Below are 24,469 nucleotides of genomic sequence, written 5' to 3'. Positions count from 1 at the left end.
CTATGAACCCTGGACTAGGTTCACAGAATCCTCCAGGGCAGTTTGTACTCCCAACAAGAGGAGCCTAGCTTCCCACTTTGCACAGCACAAGACTGTGAAGCAGGATGATCTGGGATAGCACTGCATCTGGAGGCTGCAGCACTTCCCCAGGGAGAAGTTGCCTATGAATGCCAATGTCACAAACCCAGACCTCCCAATAAGCTCTGCAGCCTGGCAGCATGCAGTGTGCATGTCACAAGCCACTGTCCCCCTCCCAGCCACTCCAGGCTCACAGTAAGCAGCCTAGCCCTGCCCTTGCTGGTGACAGCATTCATGTCTCACGGAGGCCCAGGTTGGAAGGGTTTGGGTTTGCTGGTGACAGCAACTCCTGCCCATGCAGGGGCCGTGGCATTGTGCACGGGTTCTGGCCACAGCAAGCAGTGGCAGTGCCCTGTGTCTGGGTGCAGAGTCCATCACCTCTCCATGCAGCATTCCCAACGTCAGCCAGTTCTCCTGCCAGGCAAAGCCTTTGGGGCACCAAGGGCTGAGTGGGACAGGGACACCAGGCACAATAGGGGAGCCAAGCTGGGTGTACAGGGGGGCAGCTGGAGGCTGAGCTGTCTGGGAGGCTGTCACTGGTCGGGATAACCAGTGCTAAAGGGGGAAACTTTGCCTGGGGAGAGGGACTCCTGCTTGGGAAACTGATAGGAAGGGACCCTTGCTGCTGCAGTGGGAGAGATGAAACGTTTGCTCGCATGGCATTTCCCTCAGCACTCGGCCCCTCTCAGGCACTTCTGGCCTGGACGCCAGGGCGCACTGCTCCTGCCCGCATTCCGAGAGGGAACCAGTGCCTCTTTCCTCTGCCCTTCGGCTGTCCCCAGCACGGCATGGCGCTGTCCCTGCCCCAGCAGCAGTGCAGCATCCCGCCCGCCCCTTGCTGGGCTCCCAGGGCTGCCCGGAGCTGGGCGCTGCGCAGGGACGCGCGGCGGAGCCGAGCCAGGCAGTCTAGGTGGTGCTATTTCTCTATTTTTGCACTGCACGGGTTTGGGATTTTCCTCTCCCTATTCGCTGCCTTGGTCGTCTTCTTCTCTCTCTCTCTCCCTCTCTCTCTCTCTCTTTTTTTTTTTCTTTTCCTTTTCTAAAAATACTTGACAGCGATTGAAAGGTCCCTTTAATCGAGGCCACAGAGCCCTTATTAAGGGCACGGGTCGGGGTGCTGGGCCGTGCCCAGCATAACGGCTTCATTAAACCCTGCGAAAACTAATATTTATGGAATCAAATTTATGGAGGCCGAGGCCGAACTTGTGGCCTTTAATGTGTGTCGGGAGCTCAAATCCAGCTGGCTCCAGGGAGGAGGGGGTGGGGACAGTGAAGGAGACCCCAGCAGGACAGCATGGGACAATGTGTAGTGACATTCCCGGGAGCTGGCAACAACCTGGGCCAGGGAGGAACCAGTGGCCCCAGGCTGGAGTCCTGAGGGCCACGGTCCCTGCGGTTCCCTGGGGGACATTGGCAAAGCTCTTTTTCCTACTGTCTTCCCTCTTCTGCTTTTATTTACCCCCCATCCATGCTCCCACATCCCCACCTCCCCTTGCCTTGGGAGAGAAGTGAATGGAACAAGATCTGTCCCTGCAGCAGGTCTTTAGGGCTGCTGGACACTCCACAGAGACTTTGCAGCTGGACAGGGCTCACGAGCAACCTCTCTGCAGCATCCCTGGGACTGGCTCCCCTGAGCTGAGCACCCCAGGGAGAAGCAGAGACACAGTAATTCACAGGAATGACCCAGGGATGCAGGTGCTGGTTTGCACCACCCACTCCTCCCCTACAGAGTCTCTGCCACAGCCAGGTTGGCATTGTTTCAGCCCTGCCTCTCCCTGTGATGTCTCCTCAGACTCAAAGGGGATAGACAGATGCCCTCACTGGGGTGATAAGCACTCCTCCTGAACATGGGGGAACAGCACAAACCCCAGAGCCAGCACAGAGCTGAGGGATGAGGCTCACAACAGAGCAGCTCCTGCACCAGAGATGGAGTCCATATGGATGGAGCAGGGCTTGCACCAGGGACAACCAGGTGCCAGAAGATACAGGAAACTGTTAAGCTGCTAAGCTCCTGCTGCCCTGGTCCTACCCTTCGGCAGGACCCTCCCTGGGGGCAAGTGCCCAGCAGGCAGACTCAAAGCTGCCAAGATGTGATGTTTGCAGATGGGAAAATGCAGGATACATAAGCTACGGCAGTCGGCACGAGCTCCCCATCCCATGGATTTCCCTTCCCACCACCCACCCTGCCCTGCATGCTGCTCCCTCAGAAAGGAAATATAAAAAGCCACTGGTTGCACTCGCCCTGGGACTGGTGGGCTGTGGCCCAGCAAAGGCCCTTTCATTCCCCTCCACAGACACAGGGACTGCTCCGGATGTTTTTGTTTCCCCCTTGCTGCCCAGGAGAGCAGGCAGCATGCCTGCAGCTGGCCCAGCCCCAGGGACCAGGGCAGCTGGGGGCATGGATCCCTGTCCCAGGAGGGCAGCACCCCTGGCTGCAGCCTGCCTGCTGCCTGGCTCTCTGCCTGCTGTTTTCAGACCTGTCCTGGGCACAGGAATGGGATCCCGGACCTGAAAGGAAGCATGTGGACCCAGGGGCTGGAAGAGGAGAGCAGGAGTGGATGGATGGACAGATGGATGGATGGATGGATGGATGGATGGATGGATGGATGGATGGAGTGTGAAGGGATGGAAGTGGTGTTTTGTGTCCAGGGAGCATCTGTAACATGCTCCAGGGCTGCTCCCAGGCCTGGCAGCATTCAGTGTGTGTTTTGGTTGTCTCCTGCTCCTTGGAGGCCAAAGCATGGATCAAGCCAGTATCACCTGCCCAATAACTATGGTGGAGGTGCCTGCAAATGCAGTGTGTCCCTCACTCTATCCAGGGCCTTTGCCAGCCTGCTTCTGCAGGCACCAGCACACAGGGTGTGTATCCTGGTATGGGACAAGAACATGGGCTCCAGCCCCCTCAGCTGCATCCCCATGACCTGGGCATCCTCTGGTGCACACCCCAAAACACAGACTGCTGCTCAGGGTGAGGCACAGCATGGCTGGGAGCTGTGTGCTGTGCCACAGCAATGAGCTGCTGTCACCTCACTGACCAGAGTCACTGCAAGCCCCTGGGACATCAGGACTGGCCTGAGGGGGACCCAGCAGCACCAAAGGTTACATCCCTTCCTAGACACTACAGGCCTGGTGGGACAGAGCAGGAGAGGGAATCTCACCCAGACACAGCCCTTTATTGAAAACCCACTCAAGAGCAGCCAAACCCCACAGCTCTGCCAGAGCCCCAGCTGTCCTGCACCCTCTGGAAGCATCCCTCCCACTTCTCTCAGGTCCAGCACTGGCTCTGCCATGAGAGGAAGCCTGGGCAAACTCTGCACCAGGGAAGAGTTAGAAAAGCTGTTTCCTGAAACACTGTTGAAGAAAGGAGCTCCATCTCCCCAACTGGAGACATCCTGGAGACATCCAACTGGAGACACCCATCCATGACATGGGCAGGGTCCACAAGGAGATGCAGAGAATAGCAGTCGATGCATGGGTTGTCTGCACTGCCTCTCTTGGATGCTGGGGGAAGCAGAGACCTCAGCAGGGTTGGCAGCAATCCTTCAGCTGAAGAGCCCTTTTGCCTTCTTTGGCTTGGCCTTGGCTGCAGGCAGCCGGGGCTTCTGAGCTGGGGAGGAGGCTGGCTAGAAACAAAGAGAAGACAGTGTCAGTTCCACCTTGGGGAGTCATGCAGGATGTGTGCAAGTGTGCAAGCAGTGACATTCCTGTCATCTGTGTTGTGGGAGTGCAAAATATACACACATGCAATCACACACTCAGGAGGCAGGGGCTAGAATGGGCTAGGAACCAAGCTGAGACTCCTAGCCCATCCTGGATGGGCAGAGTGCTTGGATGAGAGGAGGGAAAGGAGATGTGGGCCCCATCCTCCCTTTGGTACAGAGAGACTTTCTAGAGCTGCACTCACCGAGGTTCTCTCGCTGGAAGATGGCGTTTCATCCTCCTGGGATGCAGCAGGTGAATGGGGGTGCTTTGTGGTTTCTGCACTGGGTGCTGTTTCCACATCATCCTCTGGTACCAGAAAAAGATGCAATTTGGGATTGAGATAAGGGAGCATGGGGCATTACCCAAAGCCACCCACAGGAACTGTGCTTGGACTGGGAGCCTAGCCCATGGGGGAAAGCAAGGGGGAGACTGTTGCATGGGGTGAGCTGCTCCCGGGGCCACACTTCCCTTACCCCAGGATATGGGGCTCAGCAGTCGAGGGGACAGCTGCACCACATGCCCCCATGCCACAGCCAGGGAGCTCCTCACCAGAGCAATGGCGTTTCCGAGCCTGCTTGAGCTCCTGCTGTGTCACTGCAGTGTAGAGCTGCTGCAGAGCAGAGGCAAATGCCTGCCCTTCTCCCGCACTGCAGATCCGGGGCAGGGTCTGCAGGAGAAAGCACAGGCACCATCACCCTGCCAGGAAATCGCTGCCAGGTCACCCTGCCACAGAGCTGCTGTGGGGCAGAGAGGGGGCTGTGCCCCCCTCTGCCTGTCAGGCTACATCTGTTTCACCCCAGAAGTGCAGCAGAGTTTGTGGGAACATGCAGCTCTGGCACTGGGTGGGATGTGCTGCTCCCAGCTGTGCACACACACACACAGACATACAGACACACACACACACACACACACACAGACACACACACACACACACACACACACACACACACACACACACAGACATACAGACACACACACACGTGCACACCTCCACACACCCGCTCTTCACATTGAGAGGCAGACTGCAGAGGCTTTTGGGTCCATGAAATGCTGGAGATGAGATCGCTCTGGAAGGGCTGTGGCTGCCCTGCCTGGAGCAGCATGGGCTGCAGCTTGTGAGTATGGACAGTGAGCCATGGGCAGGGACATGACCTAATAAGAGGTAGGAACAGGTAGCCCCTGCCTGCCACCACAGCCTCCAGCACAAGGCATCTCTGGTGGCCCCACAGAAAGTGAAAATGATGTGACAGTGAGATGTGGGATGCCCAGGTTTGCTTCCAGTCTGCCAGAACAGCTCCTGCCTCCCTGCACACACTTTTATTCCCTCCAGACTTGACACGGGAAGCCCCCCTCCTCCTGCCTGCACCCCTTCCCAGCGGGATGCCACCATTCCTGCTGGGCTCTGCTGATGCACATGAGAGATCTTGGCAGGCTGGGGAAGTGCCACACTCCACTGGGAACATAACATAGCTCACAGTGCTCAAACAAACATGCACAGGGAAAGGGAAACGGGTATGTGCCCTGGAGGGGGTGCTGGGGGGGTGTGTGGGGCACAGCGTGGGCCTACTTGTGCAGGTGAGTGTGCCATGATGACGTGGACAGGGACTGTGTGTGCAGCAGTGTGCACATGAGCATGGCTGATTGTGTGGCTGTGTGTGTGTGTGTGTGTGTGTGTGTGTGTGTGTGTGTGTGTGTCAAAGGTCTGAACACACTAATCTCTGCCCTGCTCCACACCCAGACAGCAGGAGAACAAAGTGTAACAGATAAGGTAGGATCCTCTCCGGGCCAGGAAAATGGGGAGGGGATGGGGACGCTCAGACCCACTCAAGGCCAGAGTCCAAAGCCTGACCCCAACTTCCCAGTGGCAGAATAGGTAGGCTGAGCCCTCCTCACTGCTCCCTGCCAGACAGGGTGGCAGGACAGGGCTGATGCCAGGATGGGTTGGCTGCTGCCCAGACAGACACTTTCCATGCAGGTCTCATCTCTTCTGCTGGAGTCACAGGCATGAAAGGCCCTTTGGCAGTAGGAAATGCACTGGCATCTGCTTTTTGACCAGCTGCTATACAGGTCACCTCCTCTGTCCCTGCCCACTGCCACCGGAGGGAGCAATGCTCTGCTGCCAGCATCCCACCAGCGTCCCACCTGCATCCCTGGGACTGCTTGGTACTGGGCAAGCACAGCTCTCAATGCCTCAGTGCCCAGCCTCCGAGCTGTTAGCTGTGCTGGCTCATCACAAGGTCCCAGGGAGGAGGAGGAGGGATGCTGAGCACCTCAGGCACCCAAGGATGCTCTTGTCCTGTGTGTCTCACCCCAGAGCCAGGGCTGCACCCAAGGTTGCAAAACCAGCATCCAAAGCTGGGAAGGTGAGTGCACTTCAAAGGCAGAAGAGGGCCTGGTCACGGGTGGCCAACACAGCCCAGATCAAAGGCACAAGCTGGAGTCATAATTCAGAGAAAAGCAAACAGCAGCTCCCAGGAAAGCCAGGAATGGCAGTGAAGTGAGCAAAGTGTACTAGATAGCACTGTGTGGGTCAGTGCCCCAGGAGGGCAGGAGAGTCCCCTGCAAAGCCAGCCAGCTCTGGGTGCCACTGCTCTGGGTGCTCATCCCCTCTGCCTGCCACCAACGGGTCTGGGGAATGCCAGGGCAATGGGGCAGGCTATGCATCCAGGCGCAGGGTGCTGCCCACTCCCCTCTGCTCCAGCCCACTCAGGATGGCACCTGGGATGTGCCCCAAGCCCCAGGGCTGCCCAGGCTGCTCCACTTCACAGCATTCAAGCAAGGATCTGGGCAGGGCAGCTGCTCACTCAGTGCTCAGCCCCAGCTGAGCTGCCCAGATATCCCTGGGGATGGGGCAAACCATCCTTGCAGCCACCAAGCGTCCCCAAGAGCAGCACACACCCCCCTGCTGACATGGCACCGTGGGGAGGCACTGGAAGCAGAGTGCCCAGCGCCACCAGGGGGATTGGGCATCCGGGGTGGCACAGGGGCCTGCAGGTGCAGGGCACCTGCTGCCCACGCCTGCGGGAAGGGCTCAGCTCCAGCAAGCCCAGGGTGGAATTTGGGAGTCAGCAGCCACTTCCTGCCGCTGCCCTTCCCGGCGGCTGGAGCCCGCGGGCTCAGGGCCATGGGGTGGCCGGAGCTGGCCCGCGGCGGGTCTGGGAGGCTGCGCTTCACAGCCCCGGAGGGAAATGGGCTATAACCAGAGCTGGAAGCGTTTCCCTGCAGAGCTATGACTCAGCAGGGAGCAGAGCATGCTGTGCCAGCCACCGGCCACCTGATGGCCCCGAAGGCTGAGAGGGACAATGAAGTGTCCCCTAAAGGGCTCGGTGGGGGGACAAGCCCTGGCTACAGCTGGTTTTCCCCTTCCTCTTTTCTCCACTGCTACATTCAGAAGCTGAACCCTGCTGCAGACAGCTTGGCCCCACTGCAACATCAGCCCTGGCCTCTGGTGACTTGTTTTTCCCTGATTACCCATCTCCAGGATAAACATGATGTCTGAGGTCCGGGGAGGCACACAGCAGAGAGCTGGCAGCTGGGGGAGTGCTGGCTGGGCTGCTCCACACCACTCCCCAGGCACCAGGGAGCGATGCCTCGGCAGCTGGCATGGCTTGTCTGGCCTGTTATGACTACCTGGACACAAGGCCAAGTGGGCTGCCCCAGTATCAGGAGGGACTCAAGGCTGCGGCAGCAGCACGGGAGACTCCACAGCACACCCTGAACTGCGAGCTGGGGGACAGGGGGGGAGCAGTGTGCCCACCAAAGGGGGGCAGGTGCCTGGCATCACACTGAGAGCAAGCCCACGGTGTGGAGGGGCAGCTCAGGGGGAGCTGGGCTGCAGCCCCACTCAGTGACCCCCAACCCAGTGGGCTCTGCTATGGGGCTGCACCCCAGTGCCGAGATGCAGCAGGGTACAAAATCTATCTCCAAGTGTTTCTGCATTTCCCCACCCCCTGCCTAGACTCCCGTCTCAAGGGGCCAAAAGGGACAGCAATTTGGATGGTCTCTAGACAGTATGAGCAGAAGGGGCACATCACCCAGCACAGCACCATGCCTCCAGCACAGAAGCATCACCTTTGCCTGGCCCAGGATGGGTTTGCAGGCAGGCTGGATCATGCTGGGCCCCCGCAGCACTGCCAAGCACCAGAGTCTAAATCGGTCACGCTCAAAGCTGGGGACTGACCCTTTCATTATCACACCAGACATTCGAAGTGGTTACCAACATTCTTCACTACAAATCCCACATTCCTTTTTTTTAATATATTTTTAACTGGAAAACAGAGCGAATGGGGCCTGTTTGGAAATTATAGCCTGGCTGCTGTGGCTTGTATGTCAGATCTGCCCACATTCCCGTGGCCAGCCTCAGCACATGCTCCACAGGGGCACACTTAATAATTCCTGCCGGGGCTGGAGCCAAGGGGTGTGTGCCAAGGGGGAGGATGGCTTCCCCAGGCTGCCCCCACCAGTGGGCTCCATGGAAGCGGCGTGGTGGAGTGACAGACCAGGAGTGGCAGACTGGCTCTCTGTCACCGGGCACGGCTGCTGCCACACTGGCATGGATGAAGTCTGGTGCTGCTGTGGCAGTCCACGGTGGGCAGGGGAAGGGCTCCGTGGCTGGTGCATTCACAGGCTGCCCTTGGCACTCTACCCTGCCACAAGCCTTGTGCATGCTCCTGGGAATGGGGCTGGGATGGCTTGCTGGATCTGTGCTGGGCATCTCTGCCCATGGTTATGCCAAAGTCAGTCAGGCTAGGGAGAGGCCCCCTCTGGAATCCAGATAGATGCTCAACCATCCTCTGCCAGCAGCAGAGGATCTGTCTGCAAGAAAATAGATGGAGAGGGTTGAACTGTCCCCTTGCAGCTGGTATCAAGGGCAGGCAAAGGGGCTGCCTATTTCCTGGGATGAAGCACGCCCCATCAGCCCAGCCTCCTGCCCCAGCTTCCTTACGGGGCAACAACCCTTTTCCTGGGGACAGAGGCACCTCCAGGCACCCCAAGGTACCCTACACTGGCTGCTGATGCCCTTTCCCAGTTCTCCAGCCCTTAGATCTACTTGCAACCTCCCAAGCCTGCAGCAGTCGCTGGGACACTGTGTACCCCAGAAGCAGGTGGCTAAAGGACCAGCTCTGAGCTCACTCTGTCATTGTCTCCATCCCCCTGTCATACACTTCCAGGGGACAAGCAGCAGCAGCAGCAGCAGCAGAGCTGGCGGTGCTGCCAGCCCGCCCCTGGAGCAGGCAGGGGCAGGATGGCCAGGGCTGCCCAGGCAGGCAGCCAGGCTGAGCACACCTGGAGGAAGTGGCGGTGCCGGCAGGGGAAGGCAGCCGGAGAGCTGCTGAGAGGTGAAGGGGTCACCCCGGGGAAGAGCGCGGGTGGTGAGGCCGAGACAGAGGAGCATCCCAGCCCGGCCCATCCCAGCCCGGCACGGCACGGCACGGCACGGCACGGCACGGCACAGCACTCCTCCCAGCACCGTTCTGGCCCTGCTGCCTGCAATGTTTTCCTTTCCCCCTGACTTCAGGGGCCTTTCCAGCGAGCAAATGTCAGGCACATAAAGAGCGGCACTGTGAGCGGAAGATGGAGCGAGAATGCCTGCCCGCGTCCCTCCGTAAGTGCTGTCTCACACTTCATCAAGGCAGCCTTTGCAAGCGAGCCACTCGCTTAACAACCAGCAGTCTATGCTGCCCGGCGACCGCAGCAGCCCCGCCGCTCAATACCCTTTTCTTTTCCCCTTGTGCTGTTTTTGTGGCTTGGGTTACAGCCTTTCTCGCAGACACTGAGCGAGGGCGTGGTGCAGCGCGGGCTCTGCATTGTGCCGCCGCCACGCCGGGAAGGATGCTGGCTCCCCCATGGAGGGAGGGATGCTGCGGGGCTGGATCTGCCCTGCCCACTCACTGTTGCACCCCACGGGGATAAATCCCAGGGAAAGGAGGGCCAGCGGCAGAGCAGAGGTAGGGCAGGAGGCTGCAACATCTCCTCCCCAGTCATGTGAGGACCAACCACACGGGAACAGCCTGGGGCTTGGCAGAGACCCTGGGGGAGGTGAGTGGTTCCAGCCCCAGTGGGCAGTCCCTACCCCAACCCATTTGGAAAGAGGCCCTCCTGCCATGCTGCCAAGCAAATCCATGGGCATCCAAGCCCTCCCCCTGCCCAAGGGCCAACAAACTCCCTGAAAGCTGTGCCCAGCACTAGCATTGCCTCCCCACCTGGGCAGTGCTGGAAGATGCTGGGCCTTGCTGTGCAGGGTCTGGTGGCAGCTGCTGGTGGCACTCCCAGCTCCAGCCTGACCGTGGGCATTTGTCCCCCTCTCCAGCAGCCCATGAGGTAACAGCGGGAGAGCCTTTGGGGAAGCTGGCACCGGGTGCCAGTTTGGCAAGGGAGATGGACAAGGAGAATGCCCTGAAGCGTAGCAGGTCCCAGCATGCCAGGACTAAGTGAGGATTTGCCTCCAGGAAGGCAGAGTCACAGGCTGATAGTACCTATGTCCTTCCCCTCCACCAGGCTGACCCATCACTGACACAGGCTGCCTTCTCCAGGGTCAAGAGCAGAAGACATGGAGACCTGGTGGCCAGCATGCCTCCTCTCCCAGAGTCACAGCTCAGACCCCACTTATCTGTGAAGAAGTTGGGTGGCTCACACTCCCTTGTTATTTTAGGCTGACTGGGTGAATATGGACACATCATCCAGGCTTATTATTGTAGGGTTCCTCCGCAAAGTGTGCCAGCTCATGCGGGTTTATTATTGTCTGCCCAGGAAAGCTGGACACACTGCACTGCTCTGTTATTGTAGGGTTGCTCAGGAAGGCCAGCCAGCTCATCCCAGCTTGTTATTATTGCACAGAGCTCATGGGGGGCTGGCCAGGAAACTTCCTGCAAAGTGGGATGATGGAAAGGGAGCCACACCTGGTGAATCACAAGGATGCTGTGTGGTGATAAGGAACAGTGATGGGTGGGATCCAGCACCTCGGCTCCACCCAGCCAGGACAGGCCACTCATTCATGGGCACAAGCACTCATGGGTCCCCTGAGACCTGTGGGGCACTGGGGCTGGCAGAGGCAGCAGGAGTGTGGGTCAGAGCTGGGAACTGGCAAAGCAGCCCTCATACTCCTTGAGAAACAAAATCTGGGGATGACAGGGGAGCAACCATGGAAATACTGCACCCAGTACATCCCTAAACCTGGCACACAAGGGATTAGCTGAGCTAACAGGGCCCAGAGAGGAAGCTGGTGCTGAGCCAGGTGGGATTAGGGGCTTTTAGGGAGAATCTGGGTGTGTTTAGGACCAAGGTTGAGCAGGAGGCACCTGCTCCACCCTTGTGGCTTTGCAGTTCCTCCCAAGTACAGGTGCAGCCATAGGGGCAGCCCCTGGGGATGCTGCCCCATTGTGACCTGAAACTGCAGCAGGAAGCATTTCTGTGTGGGGCAGGGGGGCAGCAGGGCTTACTGCTGAGCTGCCTCGGGCACGTCCCCAGGCACATGGCCCCACCAGGGTTGGGTCCAACATGCCCCAGCAGCCCTGGCACTGCTGCTGGCACAGCCACTGAGTCACTAGCACTTCCCTTTGCCCTGTGACAGACCGTGTTTCCCAGGCATGGCAGCCTGCTGGTGTCACCCCAGGCTGTGCCCAGTTGGTACCAGGTGCCCAGATGTCCCACGGGCAGTGCCCAGCTGTGCCAGGTGCCCAGGTGTCCCCCCAGGCAGTGCCCAGCTGTTCCAGGTACCCAGGTGTCCCACGGGCAGTGCCCAGCTGTGCTCAGTGCAGATGTTGGTCCCCGGCCAGGCACCAGGATTGAGTGTCAGGAGAGCTCTCCATGCGCAGCAGCGGCGGCAGGAGGCCAGCCTGCCCTGTGAGCACACAGCCCTTTCATTCATGGCAAAAATAGCCCCCCGGGGTGTGGTCCAGGCTGGAAAAGCCCCCTCCATCGCTGGCCAGCCCATGTTTATTCAATGGGGGGGGGGACACTCTGCCCTCTCCCTGCCCCCCAGCCCTGTGCACCATCTCCCTGCCAGAGTGGCTGCTCTTGGACGTGATTCGCCGGGTCCCCCCTGGCCAAAACACACAGGCTGGGGAGGGGGGGAAGGCAAAACCCTAAAAAGCACTGGGTTTGTCTCCAGGAGGAGCTGCCCATGGTGATGTCATGAGAGTTTGCAAGCGGCCACATGAAAGGGACTTGCTGCCCAGGAAATCCACAGGTCAGTGATCCTTCAGACAAGCCAGCGATTCTTCAGTGGGCCAGGAAGGAAACCTCGAGGAGCTCAAGCCAAGCCTGCCCTTGCCCCAGGGACATAGCTTGCCCCCAAACTCATGGCCCCCCAGGATCCCAAACCCTGCTCCACAATCCCTCTATATCCCCTTCTCAGCAGCTGTAATTCACAGCAGCCCAATCCCTCTGCAAAATGGTACCAACCTCTGCCCTGCAGTCCCTGGGCACCGAGCTTCTCCCCACAGACTACCAACATCCTAACCCCTGCTCTGCAGCCTCCAGAGTCTGGACCTCTGTCCCACAGACCCCAGACCCTTTCCCTCTGCTGGTCTGGGGGCAGCACCCCTTTTTCCATGGTGATCCATCAGGCTGGGTGGGAGTGGCAGGTGATTTAGGGTCAGGCAGCACTGTGACCTGACAGTGGGGATGCAGCAGGGCAGAGGGTTCTCTTTCATAAAGGATTACACTGGGGACAGCTGGGAACACACAGATGCAGCCCCCTCAGGCCCCTCCCCAGGAGTCAGCCAGGTTCTCAGTCTACCCTGGCAGGCATTGCAGACGTGGGCCCTGAAACCAAATCCACTGCCCAGGGCTCCCCTCCCCGTTTTCCATAGGTGCGGGATGCAGTAGCTGGACTAATGAGGAAGATCTGCCTTCCTCCTCCTCCTCCTCCTCCCCATGCAGGATACATGTCTGGCTCACATCCAAGCCCAGGGTTCCAGCTCTGCACACTGGTCTGCTCTGCACATCCCAGCCCCTCCATGGTTCCTGTGTCACATGGAAATTGGTGATGGAGCTGCCTTTCCTGCCCCATCACGGGCCACAGCCCAGAAGGACCTGAGTGATAGGTGAAGCTCAGGGTTGTAACTTCATGCCCCCAGCACCTCCCATGCATTATTTTGGGAGGCTGCCAGAAACCAGGCTGTCCATCTGCAACTTGCCCATGGAGACACTCTTCTGCTCCACTTGCTCCATCTCCCCATCCACAGGCACAACCCTCTGCAACCCCAAAGGTGCCTGGGGGGCAGCAAGTATCCCAGGCTGGTGCCACAGCATGGGGGGACACTGGCTGAGACATCCTCGATGGAGCAATGGGCACGGGTGTCCCCACAATGTGGTGCTGGGGCTCTCTGAGGCCAGCTGAGTGGTGACTGGAACCCACTGCCCCCAGCAGAGAGAGGGTCTTTGCAAAAGAGCCAGCTCTGAGAAGAACACAGCCTGGAACTCCTAGGATGTGGGGCATCTCCATCCTGTTGGTACCCAAATCGGTCCCTGACAGCCCTGGACTCATGGAGGGGACAGGGACGGTGGAAAGGAGATGGGAGCCCCCACATTCAGTGCAAGGCTCTCAGGGCTGTTTCCTCTCCCGTGTTTGCTCCTGCTGTCCCAAAGAGAGGGGACTCAGTCTCTATGACTGTCAATCAGGCACTTTTCACCAGAGCTAAAAATGCACTCGCAGAAGGAAAACAAAATAAAAACACAAAACAAAACAGAGAGGTGAAAAATTCCTTGATATTTCTCTCCTGCAAATCCCCAGAGCCAGCAGAGAGGCGAGAGCCCCCGGAGTTTGTCAAGCAAACACTTTCACACCCTTGGCCACGCTCGGCACGCTGCCGCTGGAATGCCAAATATATATTTAAGCCCTGCTCATCAAAGGAGTCTGTTCGGAGTCGGTTTCGGGCAACGTGCATGTGGGTTTGGCCTGGAGAGAAAACCAGGGATGTGGAGAACATTTCTTGGGGATGGGAGAAGCTCGTGTGCTCACAGACACACACGTGCAAGAGACAGATGACAACCGTGACAACCTTCAAGGCCGTGTGGCCGAGAGGTCGCGGGCTGGGCACGAGATACCTGCCCGCTGTGGCACTCCCCCTTATCAGCGCCTGTCGCATGCTGGGGTGGGGATGTTTAGGCTGGAGGGAGGCCAGCAGCCATTCTGCATTCCAGGACTATAAACTTTGTCAAAGCTAAGCAAGCTCAGCCAACAAAGCCGGGGTCCAGCAAGACAAGCAGGAAGCAGCACTTTGAGAGAGGGCAAGATTGCAGGGACACAGAGGGCTGCTCAGGGCTGTGCACCTCGCCATGAGGTGATAAGAAACCTTGGCTTGGGGTCAGCACTATGCAATAGGGAGACACAGATAGAGTGCTCCTGTAAGTCCAAGGCTGGAGTTTGCCAGGGTGCCACAGATCCTGCTCTGCTGCCAGCCATCCCACAGGGCATCACTGCTTATCTGAGGCCAAACCATCCCCAGTCCTGTTCTTGGAGGCATCAAGGGCAGGGGGCTGCTGCTCCACAGCTCCTGCTCTCAAACAAGGCTTTGCTGGAACAAACTGGACACAGCAAGGAGCACTTTGGGAGCACACAGCAAATGGGAGACTCTTTCTGCATGGACCACTCCTGTTCCTCTCTCCTTTACAAGTATTCTCTTGGTTTGTTCCAGACAGCCCAGGGACCTATGCCCATCTCATGGTCAACCTCAGCATCAGAGAAATGGGGAAATCTCTGCCTTCCTCCTCCTCTTTTGTGTGGGGTTGCAAAGCCCCGGTGCTGGCTGTGAGGGCTGAAGGCAGTTCTGGGGAATGCCACACATGGGTTGATGGCAGGGCAGGAACTCCATCTCCAGAGATGGCAGGTTGACCTTTCCCCCCTCTGTCATTGCTCCAGCCAAGAGCAAAGACATTTTAGCCCAAATCTTGTACCTAATCCCAGCTGACAGAGCTGCAGCTTGGGGTCTGGCCAAGGGCTGGAGTTGGACAGGGCAGGAGAGATCACTGCCACAAGCAAACAGAGCATGCCAGTGCTGTGAAATCAGGCATTACGCGCCTGTCTCCCGCGGCAGGACCAGCCCGTCAGGCTGCCAGGGACACGCTCTGCTTATGGCAGGGGCAATCCCACCACCGGCAGGGCCTGACCCTGCACAGCCATGTCTCTCAAGCTGGGTTCATCTCCAGGTGAGGGGAGGGATTACTGCACCACCACGGTTGGATTTCAGGCACCTGCTGTGAATAAAACACTCTGTCAGGGCACCTCGCCCTTTCAGCCCTTGGAGAGAGGGACGGGGTCCCTGTGGTGCTACCTGGGGGGGCACAGAGGGCTGGGGGAGCTGGGAGCTGTGGCCCCCACCCTGCCCCATGCTGTGCCACTCCACCTGGGCAAGCAGATTTCCCCCTCTTGCTGCAGCCTCTTCCATCTCTGTCCTGCCAGGTTCAGCCACTGCAGCCCAAGTTGTTCACTTCAAGGGCGGGGATCCCAGCCTGTTTTGGGAGATGCTCGGAGCTTCACCACTTCCCCTCGGGCAATGATGAGCAAAGACCTCCTCAGCTCTGACAACTGCTTCTTTTTCCAGCCCCCTGCCCACTCATCACCTCACTCTCTCCATTCATGCTTGCCTTGCTCAGAAGGGTTCACCCACCCCTTGCCATCTCCAGACAGCAAAACCATGCCCTTTGGCTAAATACAGTGTTTTTTAAAAGCCTCACCATTTTCATCCCTATTTTTCTAGGAGTTTTCTTCCATTCAGCACTACCTGTCAGCAGCAGCACTGGAAAACAAGGTAGCAAGGACGTCTGATTCCAGCTGCCCTGTGCTCATGTAAGATCTCATCTGTTTGCAGTCCCTCTCTCCTGCAACACCATCACCCTCCAGTCAAAAAATTGATCTATCTTCAACCTTATTCACAATAACATGCTCAAATATATTGTCTCCTATATGGCACCAGGCTACACAATCGTCCTCAACTTAATCCCCTGCCATCACCATGGCCAGGTCTTTCTGCAGGCTCAGGGGAATAACAAGGGACCTCTACAGACCCACCCTGCACTGCCATCAGCTGCCATCATCTCAAACAGTATCCCAGCTCCTCCAGCAGCCCCAAAGTGGGTAACAGGGTTCCTTCAAATGCCCTGCCTCCAGAAACTGAGGTTGGCAGAGAACCTCTTCAAACACCTGGAAGCTCAAAAGGCAGTTCTTCAGTTGACATCAGAGCCAAGGCGAGGACTGGGCTGCTCCTCACTCTGCCCAGGCTGGCTCCTGCAGTTGGTGCCCACAGCCCACTGCCTCCTACCAGGGTACACATCTGCAGCCTCCACCCATGCAGGAGAGCAGGAATCAATTACAGGGCTGGCAAAGGCAGGGCTGCCCCAGGGCTAGCACGTGGCACCAGCTCTGGTGGCTGCAGAGCACGTGGCATAGCACTGGAGGCCCAGATGTGCCACTGGCTCATGGGGAAGAGGCAGGGGAACCACTTGAAAGCCATGGTATGAAAGTGCTGGTAAACCAGGGCCACTCCTCTGCTCCTCTGGCTTCATGTGCTATTTATAGTGCTCTGGGTGCCCACCCTGGGGAAGTTCAACCCCCAGGGTGCAGACTTATGCCAAGCCAGCCATCTTGTCTGCCATTAATCTCCCCAGACCCCCAGCAAAGTCCTGGACCCTTCTAGTGGCGAAGATGCTCCAGGATGGGCTCTGATCCAGCCCATCACATCAGCACGCTGGAAGGACCAGCCCTCATGCAATGCTCTCAGACATCCAGCCTGTGCAGCACAAACACATGGATAAGCCCCACTACATGAGTCTGGTGACAAGGAGAGACCCAGCCAAGCCATGGTCACTCCTTGGAACCCCACTGTTAGTAACCCCAGTGGCAGCAGCTGGGGGGGTTAAGATGTCCCCGCTCTCTCCAGGGCTGTGTGGAAGGACTGTGGGGAGGCTCCCATCAAGCTTATAGGCCAGTTTCCTTGTTGAATGCAAGGGTTAGGTCTCACCCCGTGTCTCAGCACCCAACAACTCCTGGACATTGCAAGGGTTTCTTGAGTCTTTGCAGGCAGAGGAGAGCCGAGTTTGCAGTAGGGAAATGTGATTCTGCTAAGCCACACCTCGCAGGGGCTGGGGGAAGGTGAGACATGAGGATGAGGAGGAGGAGCAGCAGTGCCATGCCCTCAGTGTCTCCCACAGTGCTGGCCCTGCATCCCATCCTCCTGGCAAGCAGTACATCCAGGCATGACTCTGTGCACAATCCCATCTCTGTACCTAACCCCAGCTCTGTCTAACCCCAGCTCTGTGTCTAACCCAGCTCTGTGTCTAACCCCAGCTCTGCTGGCACCTGCAGAAGCAAATGTGGCTGCAGCCCAACGCTCACCCCTGTGAGCTGAGGTCTGTGGGCCCCTGGTGTCTCCTGAGGGCTGCAGGATGGGAATGCTGCCCACAGAGCCCAGAGCTGTGCTGTCCCCTGGGGCCGAGGGGCAGGACTGTGCTGATCAGGAGCAGGTGGCAGCTGACGGTGCTCCCCCAGCCAGTGGCGGAGGAGGAGCTAAATTTATTCCACCAATATGTGGGCAGCGGGAGGGGAGCAGGGGGCTCCTGCAGCCTGTCTGCCCCGTGCTGGCCAGCCCTGTCCCGACACCAGTGACGGCAGCACGGTCCTTTTGGATTGTCTCTTTGGCACCCGCGTGTCCTGATGACTGGCCCTGAGCGGACCCAAGTCCTTCCTCCTCTGACCACAGAGGGGAAAGTTTCCAAATTAAAAACCTAAATCTGGCAACAAGGTGCCCATGGCAGGAACCTTTTAAACTGGCCATTAAAGTTTATAAGTTAGACGGGCACCAGGAGAAAGCGGCGGAGCTACAAGAAAACAGCCGCCCCTCCTTGAGCAGCCTAACCACGGCTGTCCCCAAAGCCACAGGCCTGACGTCACGGCATGACTTCACCTCCATCACCCACTGCCTGGCCGGCCCCAGCCCCGTGTTTACCCCTGCCCATCCCTGCTGCTGTCCCTCGGAGCCTGCTTTTCCCTTTGAGGTCAGTCAGCAGCCCCAGGGCCTGGCGAGGAAAAGAGTAGAGAGAAGGAAACCAAACCTCAGCGCCCACAAGGCAGGCTGCAAAACACGGAGCCTCAGCAGCCGCACTGCGGGGATGGTGGGCTCTGTCCTCGCTGCCTCTCCCCCAGCTGCACCCCCTCTTCCTGCCTCTAGGCTGCTGGAAAAACTCCTGAAGCCAGAGCTGTTCCCACTGTTATTCTCCCATTTTCCCACAGACAATACATTCTGTACTGTGAGCAAGATGGGCTGGGGGGAGGTATTGGATCCAACTTGTTGACCTATCCTGCCCCAAGATGCCAGGATGCACCACAGGCACCTGAGAGATCCCAGCCTCTATTCCAAGGGATGAGACGCTATGGAGGGAATGAGTGTCACAGCCTGTCCCCAAGCCCAGACAGGGTACCTGCCTCTGGGTAAAGCACAGCCTGGGGTCTCAGCTAGAGGAGCTTTGGGTGTAGCAGAAACAGAAGCCTTGGGTGTCTGGGCACAGACCAGGCCAGAACCTCTCCCCTCTTCCCTGCCAGCGCAGGAGCACTTCAACTCTAGACCTCCCAAAGAGGAGCCACCAGCCTCGGGGAGGTGTTGCAGGTGCATGTGGGATGCGGGTTTGCCTTACCTGGTGGGGTGGGAGGGTGGGCAGGGGGTATAAAACCCTATGGGCAGTGATACTGGAAGAGCCTGAACGACGTGCTCAGCTGGGGGACCCATGTTGCCAGACCATGGATGAGAGCCACAAAAGCCACACGGGTTCAGAGGGGGCAAGGCTGGGGGCTGTGCGGTTGCAGGGCTGCCTGTAGCAAGCCCAGGGCACCGGTCAGAACAGGCTGGGAAAGCCACTGTCCCCACTGGCTGCTGTTCCCTGGGAGCCTCACAGGGCACACGCTGCCCACTGTCACCTCCTGGAGAGGTTTGTGGGTTGCATTTATAGACTCGGCCACAGACCCTGGACCTTATCTCCTGGACCAGACAGTGCTGCCCCTGCATCCGGAGCATCTCCGGGAGCGGGAAGTGTCACCGACCCCCTGAGCACCCCGGTGAGTCAGTGCACACAGCCCAGCACTCACACTGCTCCCCACGGGGACCCAGCAGTGGGGAAACACACACACACACACACACACACACACAAACAGGGCAGCCTCTGCAAACAACTGCTTGTTAAGTTAAAATTAAACTGTGCACAAATATTGACCTTTGGAGGGGACACAAACTCTGCCAATATATTTACCAGCTTTATAAATGGGCCTGACCACAGTGCCCTGTATGCTGAGGTGGAGGAGGTAAGGGCTGCAGAGGTGCCCAAACAAGGTGCATCTCCCCCGTCCCTAAATGGGGCTCTCCCTGAACAATGCCACTGTGCCCCCACACCATTCCCAGTCCCCACTCAAGCCTTTAAGAGGATGGATAAGCATAAGGTGGGCATAAGGTTCCACTTTTTCCCTCCAACTTATGGTTTCTTGGGGGAGCAGCCAGCAGCTGGAGCAGCTCACAGAGGACACAGGGGAAGCTCTTGTCACCTGCGGCCTTGTGAAATTGGTCAGCAAAACAGTCCTGGTGTTGCTCCTTATCTTCCAACCCTTCTAGACTTCTGCACTGCCCAAGCATGGCAGGGGCACCCACTGCCAGGCCTAGCTGCCCAGCATTTGGGCAGGTGGCTCTGCCCAAAAGTCTGTGCCTCTCTGTGGAGTGCTCAGCACAGCCTGGAGGGGGGGGGTTCCCATCTCTCAAGGGAGACCTAGAGCTTGGTTCTTCACCTTGCTTTAGGAGCAGAAGCACCAGTAGCCTGCAGCTGGAGAAAAGGCACATCATCCCTCTCAAACCCACCAGAACTCTCTAAAGGAACCAGCATGTCCAGCTTAGCATCTGGGGTTTGCATTGCAGAATGGGAAAATACTCAGGAGGAGATGTTTCCACAAGAAGGATGGCTAAACCAGTTTGGGTGTCATGGGAGAAGAAGCAAGCTCTTCTCACAGCCTAGGCCTGAGGTAAAACACAGGAGGCAAACTGGAATAAATGGTGGCTTTTGCAGGCAGAGGGTACAAATGGGATGGCATGGGAGGTAAGAGCATTGTCAAGGACATTAGTGCTGTAAGTTGCTGTTGAATAGCTGGGCAATAAAGGAGGACTTGGGAAGCAGCCCCAGCTACTGTGTTAATGCAAGAGGAACACACTGGCCTGTAACTCAGCAAGGAGAAGATGACGTAGCACATCCCAAGGAGACCAGGATGGGACCACTGTGCCTGAGGCTGTCACTGACTCTGAATCCTTGGGCTAAGAGGACGACAGGGATGTGAGCACATGGTGTGGCTGAGCCTGCACCAGCAGGGAATGGAGCTCAGCATGTAAGGATGATGGAGGGTGGATTCAGGAGATGGCCCGAGGAGCTGAGCGTGCAGACCCAAGGCCAAACATAGCCAGGAGAAGGGTGCCAAGGGAGTGTGCATGCAGCAGGCACAGCTCCTGCATCCAGTGCATCCAGAGCAGTGCATGCACTGGCTGGGCAGCGGGAGGAAGGCTCGTGCCCATGCTGGCTGCCTGGTGCCTGGCCCCAGGGATGCGGGGAGGAGAGCACGACACATACAGCAGGGGATGCCCAAGTTCCAGCTCTTGGAAATACTGAATAGAGTCTTATTCAGGCTGATGTAAAACACTGTTAAAACACACAAAAATCCTTTGAGTAATGGGCGAGCGGGAAAGAGGCATCTATAATTAACAGTAACTGTTCGAGACGGTCGCTGCCCAGAGACGTGTACTGTGCAAAACCACTTGAAAAGGCCTCGTCTGAAAGGCGAAGCCTGGGGTTTTTCAAGAAGCCCGTCATGTAACGATCCTGGCCCTTCCAAAATAATTCTGCCATATTAAAAAAACCCAAAACCTCAGCTTAATCACCCTGCAGCACTGGGACTGGAGAGCTCTGAGAGGAGGGGAAGGGAAGCACAACCGGCTTCCAATTAGAGCCTCATTAGAAAGGAAAGCTGGGGAGCTATTAGAGAGCTGGCCAGGAGTGAGCGGAGCCAGATGCCTGGAGACCCACTGCAGGAGGGGTGTCCTCAGCACCCCTGCCCCTTCCCCTCTTCCTCCTCAGTGGGTGCTCTGAGACTCCATGAGTGACATGGTCCCAGCTGTGGGCACTTGACCTGAGCAGAAGAAGAGGTTGCTGTAGTTGCATACCTAAAAAGCTGTGATGGAAACCTTGGCCCTAAAATATAGTAGAGTTTGGGGATGTTCATGGAGCTGGACAGGGAACACTAGGGATGGGAGAAAGGGGAACTGGGGCTAGAAGGATACTGCAGCTGGAGAGGGAAAGTGAAACAGGGTCTGTGGGCTTCACTGCCTCCTCCCACCCTCAGAGGCACAGAGCCAGGCCAGAGACTGCCCCAGCCTGGAAGTCCCTGTGACACCAGATGCAGCTTCCATTTCTGCCAAAACTGCAGGGGGAAGGTGACAGTCCTGCTATGAGCATGTACCTTCTCCTGCCCTGCAAGCACACCCTGCTGCCTTCCCTCCCACCTGGGGTCCCTGACCCCTCCCATATAGACCAGTCCTAGTGCCCAGTGTGCTGCAGCCCCACGATGATGAGTGCAGTGGCTACAGACACTCACTGAAGTGCCAAAGTCCAGGCAGGTCAGAGTGAATGCCAGAGCATCATCACCCACAGCACAGGTTCATCCACAGTATCCACCCCAGCGAGGTTGCTTCATCACTCTGGCTTTAATTGTGCCCACCAGCTCTGCCTGCCTAAGCCAGAGCAGTGGGCATCTCCTTGCCTGCCTGCAGCCTGGCTCCAGGGCTGTCCAGGCAGGAGGCACACTGCCCAGAGCAGCCTTCCCTTCCCATCCCACAGCCTGGGAGCCATCCAACACAAAGTTAATTTCTAACCATGGGTAACCACCAGTGTCCCAGCTGGGATGATTTATCCCCTATCTGCCTGGGTTGGATTTATGAGGCACACATCCCCTAGGCTGTGATAAAGGCCATGTCTGTGCTCCTCCATCCCTGCCTTCCCATAGCCACTCCGTCCGGACTCGCTGCCCACCCCCCCAGTTACAAACCTTTCCCCAGCGTGGAAACCTGACAGCCCACAGAAGAACAGTAAACAGCACAGAAAATAGAACATGCTGGAGGCCAAGGAAAGACATGCTGGCCAGGGAAGCCACAAATGGTTACTGCTTTCAGGATCTGTTCAAGAAATGAGAGTGGGATGTACCCTGGACTCCCACCAGCCCTCAAAAGGGGAGAGGGGAGCTGCTATTAATAGCTGATCCAGGGCACTGCTCACATGCAGTGCTGGACTGGATGATGCCACAGCCGTGTTTAGGGTGGCTGAGCATCAAGGAGCAGTCCTTGAGGCAGTGCTGGGTGGGAGTGGGCATTTGTCCTGCAAATGGGAATTCACACACAGGATGGAAAATTCCTTGGCCCATCAGTCCAGTGCGAAACCAGGAGAACTGGGGTCCTGAAGTGAGGCCAGATGCTGCTATGTTTGCCCCTGTCAAGTAGCAATAGGTTGTGGGGGTGCTAAGGGGTGCTAAGTGCATGCAACCCTGCATGCACTTGTTTCAGTGCATCTTCCCCTGCAGACAGTGCTCAAGAGCCCAGCACCTAGAGACAATGTCATGGTGATGCCTCAGATTTGCACTTCAGGCTGCTCTAGGGTTTGGCCACAGTGAAGATGAAGACACATGCCACCCAACTTTTTAAACAAGATCTGAGGCTTCTTCCCTTGTGCTGGGGACACAATCAGCCCCTGTGCAGTGCTGGGCATCACAGCAGTGCTGGCAGCCTCTGTAGCAGGCCAAAATATGTGTAGAGAGCTGCATGCACCTGGGTGTGTTTTCTGCCCCTCCAGCAGCCAGAAGCCCCTGTGTCAGAGGTCGGATGTGCTGCATGCACTGCAGCAGCTGCAGTTCAGAGCCTTGAACATTGGTGTCCCTGCCCTGAGAGCTGGGATGGCATCACTCTCTGCACCACAGCCAGGGGCTTCCAGTCCCCACAGCCAGCTGGGTGTACAGCCCAACACCAGGCACACAGGCTGGATACTGGTGACCCAGCCATTCAGACTGTGGTCCTGAATTCAGAGCAGTCCCTTGCCAGCAGCATCCATCTGGAGAGGGAGCAAAGGGCAGAATGACAGCCCTGGGGTTGGCACATGAGGCTGCAGGAAGCAGGATGGACAAGGCTGAGGCAGCATCCTGGCTCTCAAGGCTGGCACACCAGCCCCAAGCCTTCCCCCAGCCCTCTGCAGCGCTGATAGCGGCAGCCCCGGCAAGGGAGAGAAGAGAGCCTTGTTCTGGGGCCAAGACTAAGGCGATTCAGTGCTCTGCTCCCCTGAGGTTTCTCGGGTGAAACCTGGCTCTGTAATGGCTGTGTCTGTAAAATGTATGGAAATGCCCATAAAACCTGTATCAAATGCCATATGGATATATATGGATATATGGAGAGAACTATGAAATTAGGAGCATGCGGGGAATTGGGGCAGGACGGCTCCCTCTGAGCCGTAAAAACACATAAGTAAAAGGCAGGGGAGGCAGCAGCACTGGGAGCTGCACAGACAGGCTGGCACGGAAAGGAGCCAGGGGAAGGGCACCCTGGCTCTCACTGTGCAGCTTTGCTGAGACCTGAGCCCTTGGGAAGCCTCCAGAACAGAGGGACATCTCTGTGGAACTGGATGGGACAGACCACTGTTCAGGTCTCAGGAAGCCTTGCCGGAGCTTCCCAGAAGCCCAAGCCCTCACTATGGGCAGAGGCAGGAGACCTGGCTGTGGGGAGACCCTGGTGGTACCCCTGAACTTGGAGGCAGCTTGAGGATGAGCTAGCAAAGTGACAAGTGGAAGGCAGCAGAGGGGAAATGGATAAAGGTCTTTTCTAGGACAACAGCCCACAGTGGTGTCGATGTCTGAGAGAACAACTGCTGATCCCAGCTGAAATGAAAGAGCCGGCACTGGCTGAGCATGGTTGATGGAGCAGTACCATCACTTCAAGAGCTGAGGTTTAAGTAAAATTTCTGATCTCTATCAACAGATTTTGCAGCAAAATCATTAACAAATAGGCAAACAGAGGCCCTTTCTGAGGAGTAAGCAATAAATAATGAGAGGAGGTGTGCTGCAGCCACTGATGCTGTTTGTTCCCCACACTGTGCTGGGCAGCACTCAGCTGGCTCCAGTCCTTCTTGCCTTGCCCCAGCAGGGGCTGGGGAGCTGGGACCCCAGCTCTCTGCTGCTCCCACCAAAACCTTTCACTTCTTGTAGCCACTTCTTCCTAAAAGAAAAAACAGGCCAAGAACCCCCAGATTTGAAGCCTAACCTCACTCATCTGACCTGATTCATTTGACCTGAGAAAAGTAAGCATGGAGGGACCTCTGCAGCAGGGAGACCAGGGCAAGACCAGCTGCAGGCACACTCCTGCTCCTAACCCACATGGGGCTGATGCTGTAATGATGGGGGAAGCTCCTTGGCTGCATGACAGCCTGCTCAGCTCCTGCTGCCCAACGACCAGGGTGACAGCACAATGTGAGTACCAGCCCTGCTGCCTTCAAGCACCCCTGTCACAGAGGCTGCAGCCAGGGTGATGCAATGCCAGGGCCGCAGAGATGCAGGGCTGTGGATGCACAATGGGACACAGAGGCGCAGTGCTGTGGATGCAGGATGCAGTGCCTGGGACACAGAGGTGCAGTGCTG

General features: G+C 57.5%; 1 protein-coding gene across 5 annotated transcripts in view; it reads right to left on the bottom strand.

Annotated features, from left to right (window-relative positions):
• Window positions 1–3,232: 3,232 nt before the first annotated feature.
• Window positions 3,233–24,469, bottom strand: part of NHEJ1 (non-homologous end joining factor 1) — a 42,045-nt gene continuing 20,808 nt past the window's right edge. For 3 of the 5 annotated variants that reach the window (XM_071435127.1, XM_071435128.1, XM_071435130.1), the window contains 3 exons: window positions 4,330–4,447; window positions 3,983–4,086; window positions 3,233–3,697 (listed from right to left, as the gene is read on the bottom strand). In XM_071435127.1, coding sequence (XP_071291228.1) covers window positions 3,344–3,697; window positions 3,983–4,086; window positions 4,330–4,447 — 576 coding nt within the window. In that variant the 3' untranslated portion in view covers window positions 3,233–3,343. Of the gene's footprint in view, window positions 3,702–3,982; window positions 4,087–4,329; window positions 4,448–24,469 lie in introns of all 5 variants that reach the window. The other 2 variants (XM_071435129.1, XM_071435131.1) reach the window with 1 other exon arrangement.

Source organism: Agelaius tricolor, unplaced genomic scaffold (assembly GCF_023055355.1).
Source record: "Agelaius tricolor isolate 1412-34295 unplaced genomic scaffold, bAgeTri1.0.p SCAF_10, whole genome shotgun sequence".
Lineage (NCBI taxonomy): Eukaryota > Metazoa > Chordata > Aves > Passeriformes > Icteridae > Agelaius > Agelaius tricolor.
Note: the sequence above shows the minus strand (reverse complement) of the source record. Positions and strands in the feature narration are given on the sequence as shown.